General features: G+C 39.8%; 1 protein-coding gene across 4 annotated transcripts in view; it reads left to right on the forward strand.

The window, feature by feature from the left end:
- The window catches only part of GALNTL6 (polypeptide N-acetylgalactosaminyltransferase like 6), a 640,150-nt gene that overhangs the window by 566,552 nt on the left and 60,635 nt on the right, over positions 1-12,963 (forward strand). For all 4 annotated transcript variants that reach the window (XM_020803448.3, XM_073001453.2, XM_020803463.3 and 1 more), the window contains one exon: positions 4,294-4,411. In XM_020803448.3, coding sequence (XP_020659107.3) covers positions 4,294-4,411 — 118 coding nt within the window. The remainder of the gene's footprint in view (positions 1-4,293; positions 4,412-12,963) is intronic.

Below are 12,963 nucleotides of genomic sequence, written 5' to 3' on the forward strand. Positions count from 1 at the left end.
TTCACCTTGTCAATCCTTTGTGATTCTAGCCTGATATTCTGTTGTGCCCAACAGCCAAGGAAGAGAAGATGCTAGTAATTATGGCAGTATTTACTGTCTGCTGTTTTGATGGAAGCTTTGGACATAATCTAACTAACTGGAACTGCACTTCAGAAGCTAAGGTGGGCATTTCCCCATGCTTCTGAAACTTGACAGCAGTGGTATAGTAGAGCCAGGGTGGACACGGTCACAGCCCAAGCATTGTCTGAATAGTGGTATTATTACATCCTTTATCACCACCAACTTTCAGGCTCTCCTTTTAACTACAATCTCTGCTGTAGCAGAGAGAGATTTTTCAGGAACAATGTATTGTTGCAAGTTGTTGTTATGAAAAGTATTTTGAAGATGGTTTGGTCCTGAATGAATGACCTGCTCCCTATTTGTTGATATAGTCCAATCAGGATGGCTGTATTTTTGGGCTCTCGGTATATGTATGTATGTGCTGGCTATGTGGATAGACACCTGCATTTCTGAATTCATCACTTGAGAACTGATATCTCCACTCTTGCTCAAACATGAACTATTTAACTGAATCTGCATTCAATGACATATCTGTCATACAAACATGCCATATGTACTTCTCTGTGGACCTACACAATGGGAAAATATGTTTGAACTGCTCCTGATAGTTAAATTTTTGCCATCTCAGATATCTAAGATCTGTGTAAAGTGGAGACAAGAGACTGAGACTCTTAAATATTATGAGCTGTGCTGTTGATCTCCATGCTATTCTGAACATAGCAGATTCTGTCTAATTTGAAGAATAAAGTGGAGTCAGGGCTAGTTCATAGAAATCATAAAATAATTGAGTTAGAAGAGGCCTATAAGGCCAGCAAATCCAACCCCCTGCTCAATGTAGGAATCCAAATCAAAGCACATCTGACTTCCCTGGATGGGAGACCAGCAGGGAATACCAAGCCTTGTATTGTGAATGGGCTGTAGTTTATTTATTTATTTATTATTTATTTGATTTATAACCCGCCCATCTGGTATATTTATACCACTCTGAGCGGCTAACAACAACATGTATACATTAATCTATAACAGTGCAGTGCAGAGTATATGTTTTATGCGCAGAAGGTCTCAGATTCAACCTCCACCACCTCAAGGTAGGCTTGTAAAAGAATCATCCCTCCAACCCTCATGTGATAACACTGGGCTAGATGAACCAGTGCTCACTCTCAGTATAAATCAGCTTCCAGTTTTTAATTACTTTCATGGTATGCAAATTTTCTGTTTGGAATTTAACATCTGTCATCTGTCCATTGACAAGGTCTTTCTCAAATGAGGTGGAGTCAACAAAGCTCAAGGCCTTGTATGGAGAAATTCTTGATAGCAGCTATTTTTACTGTCTCCTGTATTTTGTGTCATCTCCCTGTGAACACAGGAAACTACCTTATAAACGAGCTATAAATTTTAGGATAACCCCTTATACATAATTTTATTAATTAATTAATTAATTAATTATTAATTAATTAAAGAATAAAGAAGCAGAATTTTAAAGGACAGGTTTAAAAAAATAATTCACTGGTGTTAATCATCAGAAATGGGGAAATTGTTATTTTTTTTAAAGGCTGAGGGAGGCGTTTGTTTCAATTATTAAATTGCCATTACATATTTTGTTAGTTAAGTTGGTTCTTAAACAAAGAGTGGTTCTTAAATAAAGAGTGAGAAGATGACATGCGGATTGTCGCTTAGGCCTGCTTCACCTCCCCAGCCGGTCAAGTCTTTCTGTGACTGGCTAGCTCAGAACCAGCCTCATGGAGTCCACGGCAGCTGTGTGGCCCCTGGGAGAAGGGAGCAACTTCCACCACCTTCTCATCAACCATGCTTGCAAAGTGAGGGCCCTCTAAGTCTCAGCGACCTTTTGTTCCCCTTAGTGGCACATTTGAAACACTTTGAAAATGTTCATTTCATCATCCATAATCATTCTCTATCCTTCTCTCTGATTCATACACACTTGCACTGATTTGAAAGTGAGAAGTGTATTTAAACAAACATCTTACCACCTGGATTTTTTAAAATCACATAACATTCTCACATAAAGCTAATGAAATAAGCTGAAGTTATCATATCTGCATTGTAGATTTCAGCTTCAACTCTGCACATGCACGGAGTCTTCCTTACTATCATACAATCGATGGCTTTTCTCTAAGCTCTATATGGCTCCTGATTCTAAGAAATGGACTCGCTGGGTATGCAAAGAAAGAGATTTGCCAGCTCCTCTTAGCATTTTAAAGTAACATTTTAAATGCATGCACTTATTTGAACTAACCACGAACTAAGATGAGCAACACTTTCTATATCTAGTCGTACGTATATGCCCTGAGGCAGTGTGTTCCTTATTATCCAACACCTTGACCTCTTTTTTTTCCTGACTGTCCTGATTTTAAAAAGACCAGGCTGGCTAAGGACATAAATAATTCTTTCTTCGGTCTTTTGGAAAAATGGACTTACTGAAGCTGCAGTCCTATATCCACTTATTTAGGATTAAGGATGGAAGTGGGACTTAGTTGCTCTATCAAAGCTCTTTAAAACAAAATGAAAAGAGTCTTTTTAATGAAAGAGATAGTCAAGGCATGTATTTTATCCTTTTCATCCAAAATCACTATATAAGCACCATATTTCAAAGAATTAATTAAGAAGCCGCATTTTATTCTGCAGTAAGCAAATGGAAAGGTTTGTAATACCTATCAAATATAATATTAATAAAGCCATGTATCACGAGTGTTCAAAAAACAAGAAGCTGCTGTTTCATAATAAAGAAGCTGTAGTAGACAATTGCTGATGTGCTGCATCACTTTTACATTTGTTAAAAATATTTTCTTTTTCTTGTCTTCAAGGGCTGTTCAAGAAACTGCCTGCAGCCAAATCCATGGTGTCTAATTGCCCAACTGGTGTCTGCTGATATCAGACACTAGTTTGTGATTAAAACAGTTTTTTATAATTTCCACAGATTCAATTGCAGGCAGGTTATAAACTGAACAGCACCAAGAACTACACTTTCATATATTTTGGTGTAGGATTTCAACAAATTATTTATCTGCCACTCAATAGCACAGATTCTATGGATGATTTACAATAAAACTTTCTTTAAAATCCAAAAATAAAATGGGTGACAGGAAAACTGAATGAGATCAAACTGTCCAAAACAGAAAAACCTATGTTACTGCTGGGGGTGGGGGAGAGAAGAGGAGGAGGACAAAGAAAGACGGATTGCTTGATGGCAAAAAAAATACTTGTCAAAATAACTTGGGATGTATTTCTTATATGAATAAAGGGCTTTTTCTTTTATTGATTCGAATTCCTCCTCCTTAGTGTGCATGGTGCTTTGCACTGTACCAGAGAAAAGGGTCCTACCCCAGGGAGCTTGTGATCTAAAATTCAACAGGGTGGAAGAGAAAACAGGGAGGTTGTATACAACTATTTCAGTTCAACATAGTTAGTTATAAACTCAGCAATAGTGATGCATGGGAATTACAGACTGTCTTGAAGGCTGCAAGGTCATCCTTGTACAAGGCGGATGTCTTATTTTGCTTTTTTTTAAAGCTCCAGGACAAGATGAGGGGACCCTATAATTAAATTACTGTGGCTGAGATGGGAATATTTACTCTGACTGGAAATAAATAGAAGACATTCTAAAGAAAACCATTCAACAAAACACTTTGCTATTTATCTCTATAGAGGAAAGGCCTTCAGTAGCTGAGTCCCTGTTGCTTAGTGTGATAACTTGCACTAGAACAGAGCCATTTGAATCCATGGAGCTTACAGAGGAATTGACTCACCAAATCTCCATTGATTCAGCAGGCTTGTTGTTGTTTAGTCGTGTCCGACTCTTTGTGACCTCATGGACCAGAGCACGCCAGGCCGTCCTGTCTTCCACTGCCTCCCAGAGTTTCGTAAAAACAGCAGGCTTACTCTAGTGCAACTGATTACACTAAGCAACAGGATATCAGGCAGTGAAGATCAACATCCATTTATACTCTATTCATAGTAGGGCCTGCACACATTAAGTCCTATACCTATTTTTCACCATGAGACAGTTTTGCCTGAAGAGACATGCCTTATATCCCATCTCTTTAGGCTTGTCTTTTTTTTTTTCATGGATACAAAACTCATTTCCCAAGTTTACACTTACAAGAGCCATGCCAGGCAGAAACTATGCTGAAAGCTGCCATATTCGCACCACTCTTACTAACTTCTTGGGCCCTGACAATGCATGCCATTTACAGTTTTGTTATGTTCCTTCCTCAGATCCCCTGTTATGGCTGGAGGCCTGTTTGCTGTTAACAGAAAGTGGTTTTGGGAACTCGGTGGCTACGATCCAGGTTTAGAAATCTGGGGAGGGGAGCAGTATGAAATTTCCTTCAAGGTAAGCCATCAAAAATGTTTCTTCATAGTACACACTGCTTGTGCATGGTACAGGAAAACCTTTTCTTTTTCCTGCCTCTAAGATCTAAGCTAACAGGAGATATGGTCTATGTGGCCTTCTCTTCCTGATACTTTTCATTTTCAGTAGGTATTTGGTATTGTATCATTCCAAAAATAATTTAAAACAAGGTCAGAGTCTTGATGACATTCCTGTTTGGCCTCTCTTATACTCTGATCTATCTTTGCTACAATTCATATCCAAACCGTGGGCTCACATATAACTCACATAAGATCTCCTTAGTATGATTTAGTCCTCTGTGGTGCCTATTTTGTTGTTAACTGTTGAATAAATAGAGTGTGCCAGCCACAGACATTATTGCAAACGTAGTTACTTTCTTCAAGCATCATCAGGGCATAAAACAAGTCTTACTCTACTAATAAACATACAGAGAGAGGAAGGAGAGAGAGAGAAGATTCTGTACTCTCGACTTCAAACATGCATTTGAGGGGGGTTTCAGCAGAATCCAAATGACCCTGCATGTACTGAACTGGTGTCATGCAACTTTGAATCAATTCCATACTCAAAGAAAACACATCTGAGAGACAAAAGAAGGCCATGAGCTAAATGGATGGATGGCTAGTGTGGAGGGCATCAGTTTGCACTCTGTATTGTTATGGCGTGTGCACAATAAGTGAGCACTGCCTCTTGCCTCTCACCATACTGACAGGAGACTTAAAGATTGTATTATCCCATTTCCTCTGTCCCTGTTATTTGTCACTGGAAGGAATATAATTGCATGGCAGTCCATTCCTCTCTCCTCAGAAACCATGGTAACCGTACTTGAAGCTCAGATACTAAATTGTCCCTGCCTGTTTTGTGCTAGTGACAAGATTCTTTAGAGAGGGCTGCGTTATGCTGGCACTTGTTTCAACTCTGTCTTCTCATTCAACTCATTACTGTGGGTTGACCTAAGGGCTCTTGTCCTTCCTCATGAATATATTTTGAAATGGCTTTCAACAGCGTTTTGTCGCATTTGCCTAAAAGAAATAATAATAACTCTCCATCTCTCATTCTCTCTCTTTCTCTTTGCGGGCTACAGAGAGCCCAGTAACAATGAACTGTATACAGAAAAGGATTTTTCTTTTGGTGAAGTGTAGTTGAGACAAAGTGGTGAGGTGTGGAAGTGAGATAAAGAGTTTGCCTGTAGGCTGTTGAGGGCAGCAAGGGGGGGGGGCGGGAAGAGAAAAGACTGGTAACAATCACAGTTGCATGCCCACATATAAAGAAGTATAATATTACAGTCTCCCACCTATATATAAATAATATTTAGCACTTTTATTGCAATTGCTATATCAAGCTGAATTTCACCACTCAGCCCCCTAGAGTAGCTGCCCAGGCCTTAGCAGTTACCATAAATTCTGAAAACTGTCCCAGACTCTGTATGTCAAGACAGGCGTGAGTCACCGTCTGTCTGTCTGTCTGTCTGTCTGTCTGCCTGCCTGCCTGCCTGCCTGCCTGCCTGCCTGCCTGCCTGCCTGCCTGCCTGCCTGCCTGCCTGTCTGTCTGTCTGTCTGTCTGTCTGTCTATCTATCTATCAGCAAGGCCACTACTCTGAGTGGGATACAAGTAATGCAATATAAGCATACAAAACTAATAAAAAATTAACATAAAATGACAAACAGAAAACTTCCTCAGATAAACATTTTGTCAGGAGGTTTGTGGTGCTGTGGAAATTTATAGTACAGTATCTTCCCAGGCACCCTTGGAGTGGTAAGCCCAAAGGACTGTCCCTTGTTGATAAATGAGGGCCCCACCAGACAGCATCCGGCTTTGAGCCCACATAAACCTGGAATCTATTGTTGTGTTGAATCCACAAAGTGTTTATATATGTTATATACAGTACGTTTTCATATATCATCTAGGAATATATATATATATTGAATATATATATTGAATATATATATATATATTCAATCCCTTAAACAAACATCTAGCATATGTAGTATTATTATTCCTAAATGACATATGAAAGGAGGTTAAAAATTATTTCAGAAATGAAAACAAGGCAACAGTAACAAAAAAACAAAAAAACAGACTCATGAATATGTTATTGTGAAGATTTTAAGTTTTAGCTGTTTATCAAAGGAACGTATAAACATAGTAAAAAGTAAAATATCTAGATACAGACATAACTGTTTATATTCTTATATTCTTAAAGGGGCACATGTTTCCATATATTGGAAAGGATGTCATCTTGTCAATAATTACCAGCTCACTACCAGGCCACTGCACTAAACCTCTAAAAGTACCATGCAGTCCTAACAAAAATGCTACACAGAGAGTTAATGGACCCCAATGGCTGGGGTGAGCTGTAGCAAGGCTGATTGGCAATTGTCAGTTGTTGTGGGTTTTTTCAGCTGTTTGGTCGTGTTCCAGAACACAGCCAAATAGCCTGAAAAACCCACAACAACCATTGGATCCCTGCAGTGAAAGCCTTCGAGAACACACTGATTGGCAATTCCCTGAAAATACGATGGAAACATTCTTCATAAATGCAGTACTTCCACCAAGGGAACTCTGTGTTACATTGTTGTTGTTGTTTAGTCATTTAGTCATGTCCGACTCTTCGTGACCCCATGGGCCAGAGCACGCCAGGCCCTCCTTTCTTCCACTCCCTCCCAGAGTTGGGTCAAATTCATGTTGGTTGCTTCAATGACACTGTCCAACCATCTCATCATCTGTTGTCCCCTTCTCCTCCTGCCTTCAGAATTTCCCAACATCAGGGTCTTTTCCAGGGAGTCTTCTCTTCTCATGAGATGGCCAAAGTATTGGAGCCTCAGCTTCAGGATCTGTCATTCCAGTGAGCACTCAGGGTTGATTTCCTTTAGAATTGATACATTTGTTTTCCTTGCAGTCCAGGGGACTCTCAAGAGTCTCCTCCAGCACCACAATTCAAAAGCATCAATTCTTCGGCGGTCAGCTTTCTTTATGGTCCAGCTCTCTGTGTTACATTACAGTCCATGAAAGATTAATGTTGCTGCTGCTGCTGCTGCTGTTGTTGTTGTTGTTGTTGTTGTTGCTGCTGCTGCTGCTGCTGCTCCTCCTGCATGCCATCAAGTACCTCTGACTTATGGAGACCCTATGAGTGATTGATCTCCAAAATGTCATGTCCTCAGCAGCCCAGCTCAACTTTTGTAAACTCAAGGTTGTGGCTTCCCCTAGGGAGTCAATCCATCTCACACTTGATCCTCATCCCCTCCTGGCACCCTCAACCTTTCCCAACATTATTGTATCTCCTAGAGTATCTTGCCATCTCATGATGTGTCCAAAGTACAACAGCCTCAGTTTCATCATTCTTGTCTCCAGTTCAGACTTGATTTGATCTATGACCCAGTTCTTTGTCTTTCTGGCAGTCCAAGGTATTTGCAAAACTCTCCTCCAGCACCATATTTCAAATGATTTTTCCCTGTCAGCTTTCTTTACTGTCCAACCTGCACTCCCATTCATGGTGACTGGGAATTCAAGAGTGTGGATGATCTTGATCTTGATCTTGATCTCCAGGGACATGTATTTACACTTGATTATCTTTTCCAAATCCTTCATTGCTTCCCTTCACTGCTTACAACCCTCATCCTTCTTGTGATTTCTTGGCTGTACTCTCCATTTGGGTGGATGATTGAACCGAGGTACACAAAATCTCTATTTCAATTTTTTCATTACAAATGTTAAAAGTTGTATAGTTCTTCTGTAGTCATGTGGGGTTTTTTTTACTTCTTAATCTTCAGCTGTTGTCCTGCTTTGGCTTTTTCTTCTTTCACTTTCATCATAAGTTATTTCAAGTTATTGCTGCTTTCTTCAAGTAAAGATGTTGTCATCTGTATTTCCTAAATTATTGTTTCTTTTACGATTTTTCACTCCTCCTTCTTCTGAATATAGTTTAACAAATGTTAGCTTGAGTGTCAGTGCCGTTTTCTCCTTCAGCAGTCTCACCTTCAATTGCCTGGCACTCCCATCACCAATTGACTGTCCCATCTCTTTGAACCGACCCATCCATTTATGGGTCGCCGCACAGCACATGTGGCCAACATCCTGGTTGTTGTGCCAATCTTGGATGTAGCCTGGCTAACACTTTTCCACCTCCCTGTGCTGCTGACCCCTCCAGCCAGGAGGCAGGACGACAAGTCTGTTTGCTCTGCTGCTGAATGGCTAGAACTGTTAACTAACAGTAAGTGACAGCTGGGTCAAAAAAGATGTGTGCTTTCAGTTTGAGCTTTGATGAGTGATTGCATGGTGTTCATTTATTTTGGATTAAAAGCTTATCTCCTTCATTACCTTGAACAGGAGCTTATGACAAGAGGTAGGCAAATTTTGCATTATTTAAAACAATAAATATTGTAAATTTAAGTAACAATGTTCACATAGATAACAGTTTGCAAGAACAGCAAAACTTCAGCTTTTAAAGACGCTGACTGGCAGAATTAGGATCTATTTAAATAAACCATTTCAGAAGTTTCATTTTGACTGGGTTCTTTGAAACCAACTGACAGGAAGGGGAAAAGAGAGAAACAGCATTCATGAAACAACATGGAGTTCCATAAACTCATCATACAGCACCCTGATAGACTGCTGTATGTTATGCATACTTTGAAACAACACTAATATACCCCACAACCTATTTAAGTTAGAATTGGGTATCTTTGATCCAATTTAAATGCAGCTTGTAGAAGTAAGATTTAACAGGATTTTTGCTCTCTAGGTCCATCCAGGTGGAACATTTGTTGCTCTATGTGTACTTGATTGTGCATTGTTAATATTGTTATTTTTCCTACCATCCAGACAAACCAAGGCTTTAGTAGTTATCAGCAGTGTCAAAGAATGACAAAACCCATGGCTTCCTGAATTTTTAAAAGCCACCTTCTGTAGACAGGCATTTGGCTTTCTGTCTGTCAGTCTTGTATGTTTTACTTGGTTCTGGAGCAAAGTTGAGGCTCCTAGAGGTTCCTGAGTTGGAAACTTTCAGTTTAGTGATAATAATTTACTACTACAACAAAAATCCAGCAGAGAAGATAATTTTGAATGGTTTCCTTCAGATTTGTTAAAACTGTGGGGTTTTTTTTAAAGCAACAGATTTCTGAACCGGACTAATAGTGGGTATCTGCTGAGAAGAGTTTCTGTCAGAACTTTCCATTTTAGTGTTTATTAAAAGGATTACAAAAAAAGATCCAGCAAAGAAGTTACTTTTTCCAAGCCTTCCTTCAAGGTTTTTGACATATTTTCACACCATTTCATGAAGAAGGGATGATCTCTTAAAGAGAAGCTGGATTTCAAGAATACTCACACTGAACAGAAGAGTGGTAGGATCCACACATGCAACATTGACCAGCATAAAACAGGGAGGAACACATGCTCTATCTGGATGATCTCTGTGTCAGTCTCTTTCTTCTTAAAGGATGAGACATATGCGCATGACTTTAAAATAAGGTACCTGAATAAAATCCTTAAATCATCTCATTTTAAAGCTAACACAATATCCAGGCTAGCTAAGTTTGTGGTATAGCTTTCAAAGTAGCAGCACAAAGCTGTTGTTTAAGTCTACTATTTGCATACCTAATAGAGTTTTGATGTGCTAATTTTATAATATGCAGCGATAAGACAAAATACTAAAGATTCATTAAGCTATGAATAGAGAAGAATGAATTGTTCTTTGGATGGAGGGTTCTTTTGAAAATAGAGGGAGAAGAAGAAAAGAATTTCCAGGCCTCCAAAATTTGTAATCTAAATATTTTAGTAGCTGTGTGAGTTCTAACTGCACAATAAAACACCAACATAATTACTTATGAATGGCTTAAAATAATGTATCTGTGGGAGAGGAGAGGCAAACCACACATTATACACAAACATATTTAACAAAGCCCTAGCATGGTGATGAAGGTGTATATGAAAAAGTTTCAGGAAGGTGACATCTTGAGCAGAGAGGTAAGAGAGTACTTAACCGTGTTTATTATTTTTCTGCTTAAAGTGAATACTAAGGTGTTCCCACATTCCATGGGGTTTTACATATGGGACGACCTAGAAAAAATATCCAGGGACAGTTACATTTTTAGCAAAAAAAAAAAAAGCAGAAAGGGGCAGTGCAAAGCAACCTGTGCTGCTTTTATACCACCCCACAGTGCTTAAAGCACTCTCTGGGCAGCTGTATTTCTTATAACACAGAGGTAGAGGTGAGACCAATATACAATTGCAAGGGACTATTGTCTGTCTTTCATAATCACTAAAGTCAGGCCATAGCATGATCAGCCTCCGCAAAGATGCAATGACTTTTCTTGGGCTTCTGCCAAAATGTAGGCTTCCCCCTTATCAGTCCTGCCTCAGCATTGCTATTTAAGCAGAAGTCAATTACAAAGGCAATGAAATGTCGGCATATATTTTCATTAGCATAATACTACAAACTGCATAAAAATGCTAATTTTGCATCCAAACAGTTTAAGACTTCAGGAAAGACAAGCTATGCAAATAATTAATAGTAGGTGTGTGTATGTGTCTGCCTGCCCAAGCATGCATAGTGAAAGTATTAGCTTAGAAATATGTATCATTATTATTGCTGCAAGATGTATGCTTGTAATGAAATATTGCTTTTGTGAGTGGCAAACCAATGAAAGCAGCCTGCATTAATCACAAGAAGCATGCAGTTTGTGCAGGTCAGCCCAGGGCTGACAGTCACATTAGAGGTTTGGGTGAAAGCTGCTGCTTCAGAAGGATGTAATCTCCTTTTTTTGCTTCTGCAAACAAGTCAAGCTATAGGCAGCTTGAAAACAAAACTGGAGTCATCCAACCTTTACAGAAAATATATTGAGAATAAAAACTCAGTACAGATGTGCAAAGAACACAGGTGGACTCAAAGTGTGAAGTCAAGCATACCAGGCCCACCATCTATGGCCTTTTATCTGAAGAAGTAGATTTTGATCCCTGAAAAGCTGACATTGAAATAAGCCTATTAGTCTTTAAAATGCCACTACATTTTGCTTTTTTTCCTTTTGACCCTCACCTTTTCCCTTTCAATTTTGGCAATATGCTGAGACAGACTAAGGGTGCAGCTACATTGGAATTTTGATTTGGAACTTTTATTACATCTGAAATTATAATTAGTGCTCACACTGAGCTTGCAACTTGAATTGGGACTTCATCTTCCACACCATCCTCCACTGGTACAAATGGCTAACTTCAAGCACTTTACATCCCACCACCACTCTTCAAGAGTGACCAGGAGTGAACTGCCCCCTATTCCTCTTTTTCTGCCTCTCCCTGTCCAAACTCAGTTGGCTCCATAACAAACAACTCTTCTTCCTGCCAATCCAGTCCTGCACTTAATGAACTCCGGTCCACTCCCTTTCACTTGCACTCCCTGAAACAGAGACACATGTGCACACACTTGCCACACATCCACACAAATGGGCATGCAAGCAAGAAGTTGGTCAGGCACCTTCCCACAGCCCCTCCCCTCTCAATAAAGGCAGCAAGAGCATGAAAAGGCTTCTTTTATCTCTCTCCTTCCTTTTTTGCCCCCCTTTCCCCTCATGCACACACACTACCTTCCCCACTCGCTTTCGTTGCCCTCCTTTGTGCTCCTTCTCTTTTTTACATGGTTGGTGCTTCTCATTCCATTCTTTCCCCATCCTCCTCCTCTACAGACAATGGCTTCTCCTCAGCCTTTACTGGGGAGCCTTTATTTTCTCCACACAGAAAAAAAGCCCTTTTGAATCATTCAAGCAAGAAGAAAGTAGGAATTTCCAGGTGGGGAAGGAAAAAGCCACTTTGCAAGTAAAAAATGTTGGATAGATTCAGACAACCAAAAATGCTTCAAATTCACCATTTTATAAATGGAGCAAATCCCTTATTTAAAAAAATCCCTTAATGCTGTAGTAGGCCACAAACACAGCTACTTCTTTAAAACTTACTCCCATGGGGCCCTCCTCCAACACTTTCACATTGAGCAGAAGGACTGTCAAAAGGTTCGTTAGGAGTTTTAGGCGGCCCTGAATTTGGCGCGGAAACAGGCAGAGTCAGGTTGTCTGAACTATAACAATTTTTTATTCAAGTCCAACAACGGAGTATCTATAACAACTTCTGTGGGCATGAACAAGTCCAAATTATTCAACTGTCTATCCATTCTACTGTACTGGTCATGAATATGGTCTCTTCTCAAAACTGGGGTGCTGGTCCAAATCTCTCCTTGTCTGTAGGTCTTCGGAGAAGTGCGCTCCTTACCACGCATATAGTGCCGCAATACGGATGATGGGCCCAATCCCCCTCCAGGGGTGGCTTGTTGAAGCCGCTCAGAGTGGTATAAATATACCAGATGGGCGGGATATAAATCAAATAAATAAATTAATTAATAAATTAATAAATTAATAAATAAGGTGGAATCCGGCTGCACCACCTTCTTCCAGGGACCGCGTCCCCTCGGGTACACTACTACCGTCCATTTTGTAGTCTCCTTTATAGTAATTCCCCCTTTATCCGGCACAGGATCAGGCAACAAATCGCCAACCTTC

Source organism: Pogona vitticeps, chromosome 5, assembly GCF_051106095.1.
Source record: "Pogona vitticeps strain Pit_001003342236 chromosome 5, PviZW2.1, whole genome shotgun sequence".
Classification (NCBI taxonomy): Eukaryota; Metazoa; Chordata; class Lepidosauria; order Squamata; family Agamidae; genus Pogona; species Pogona vitticeps.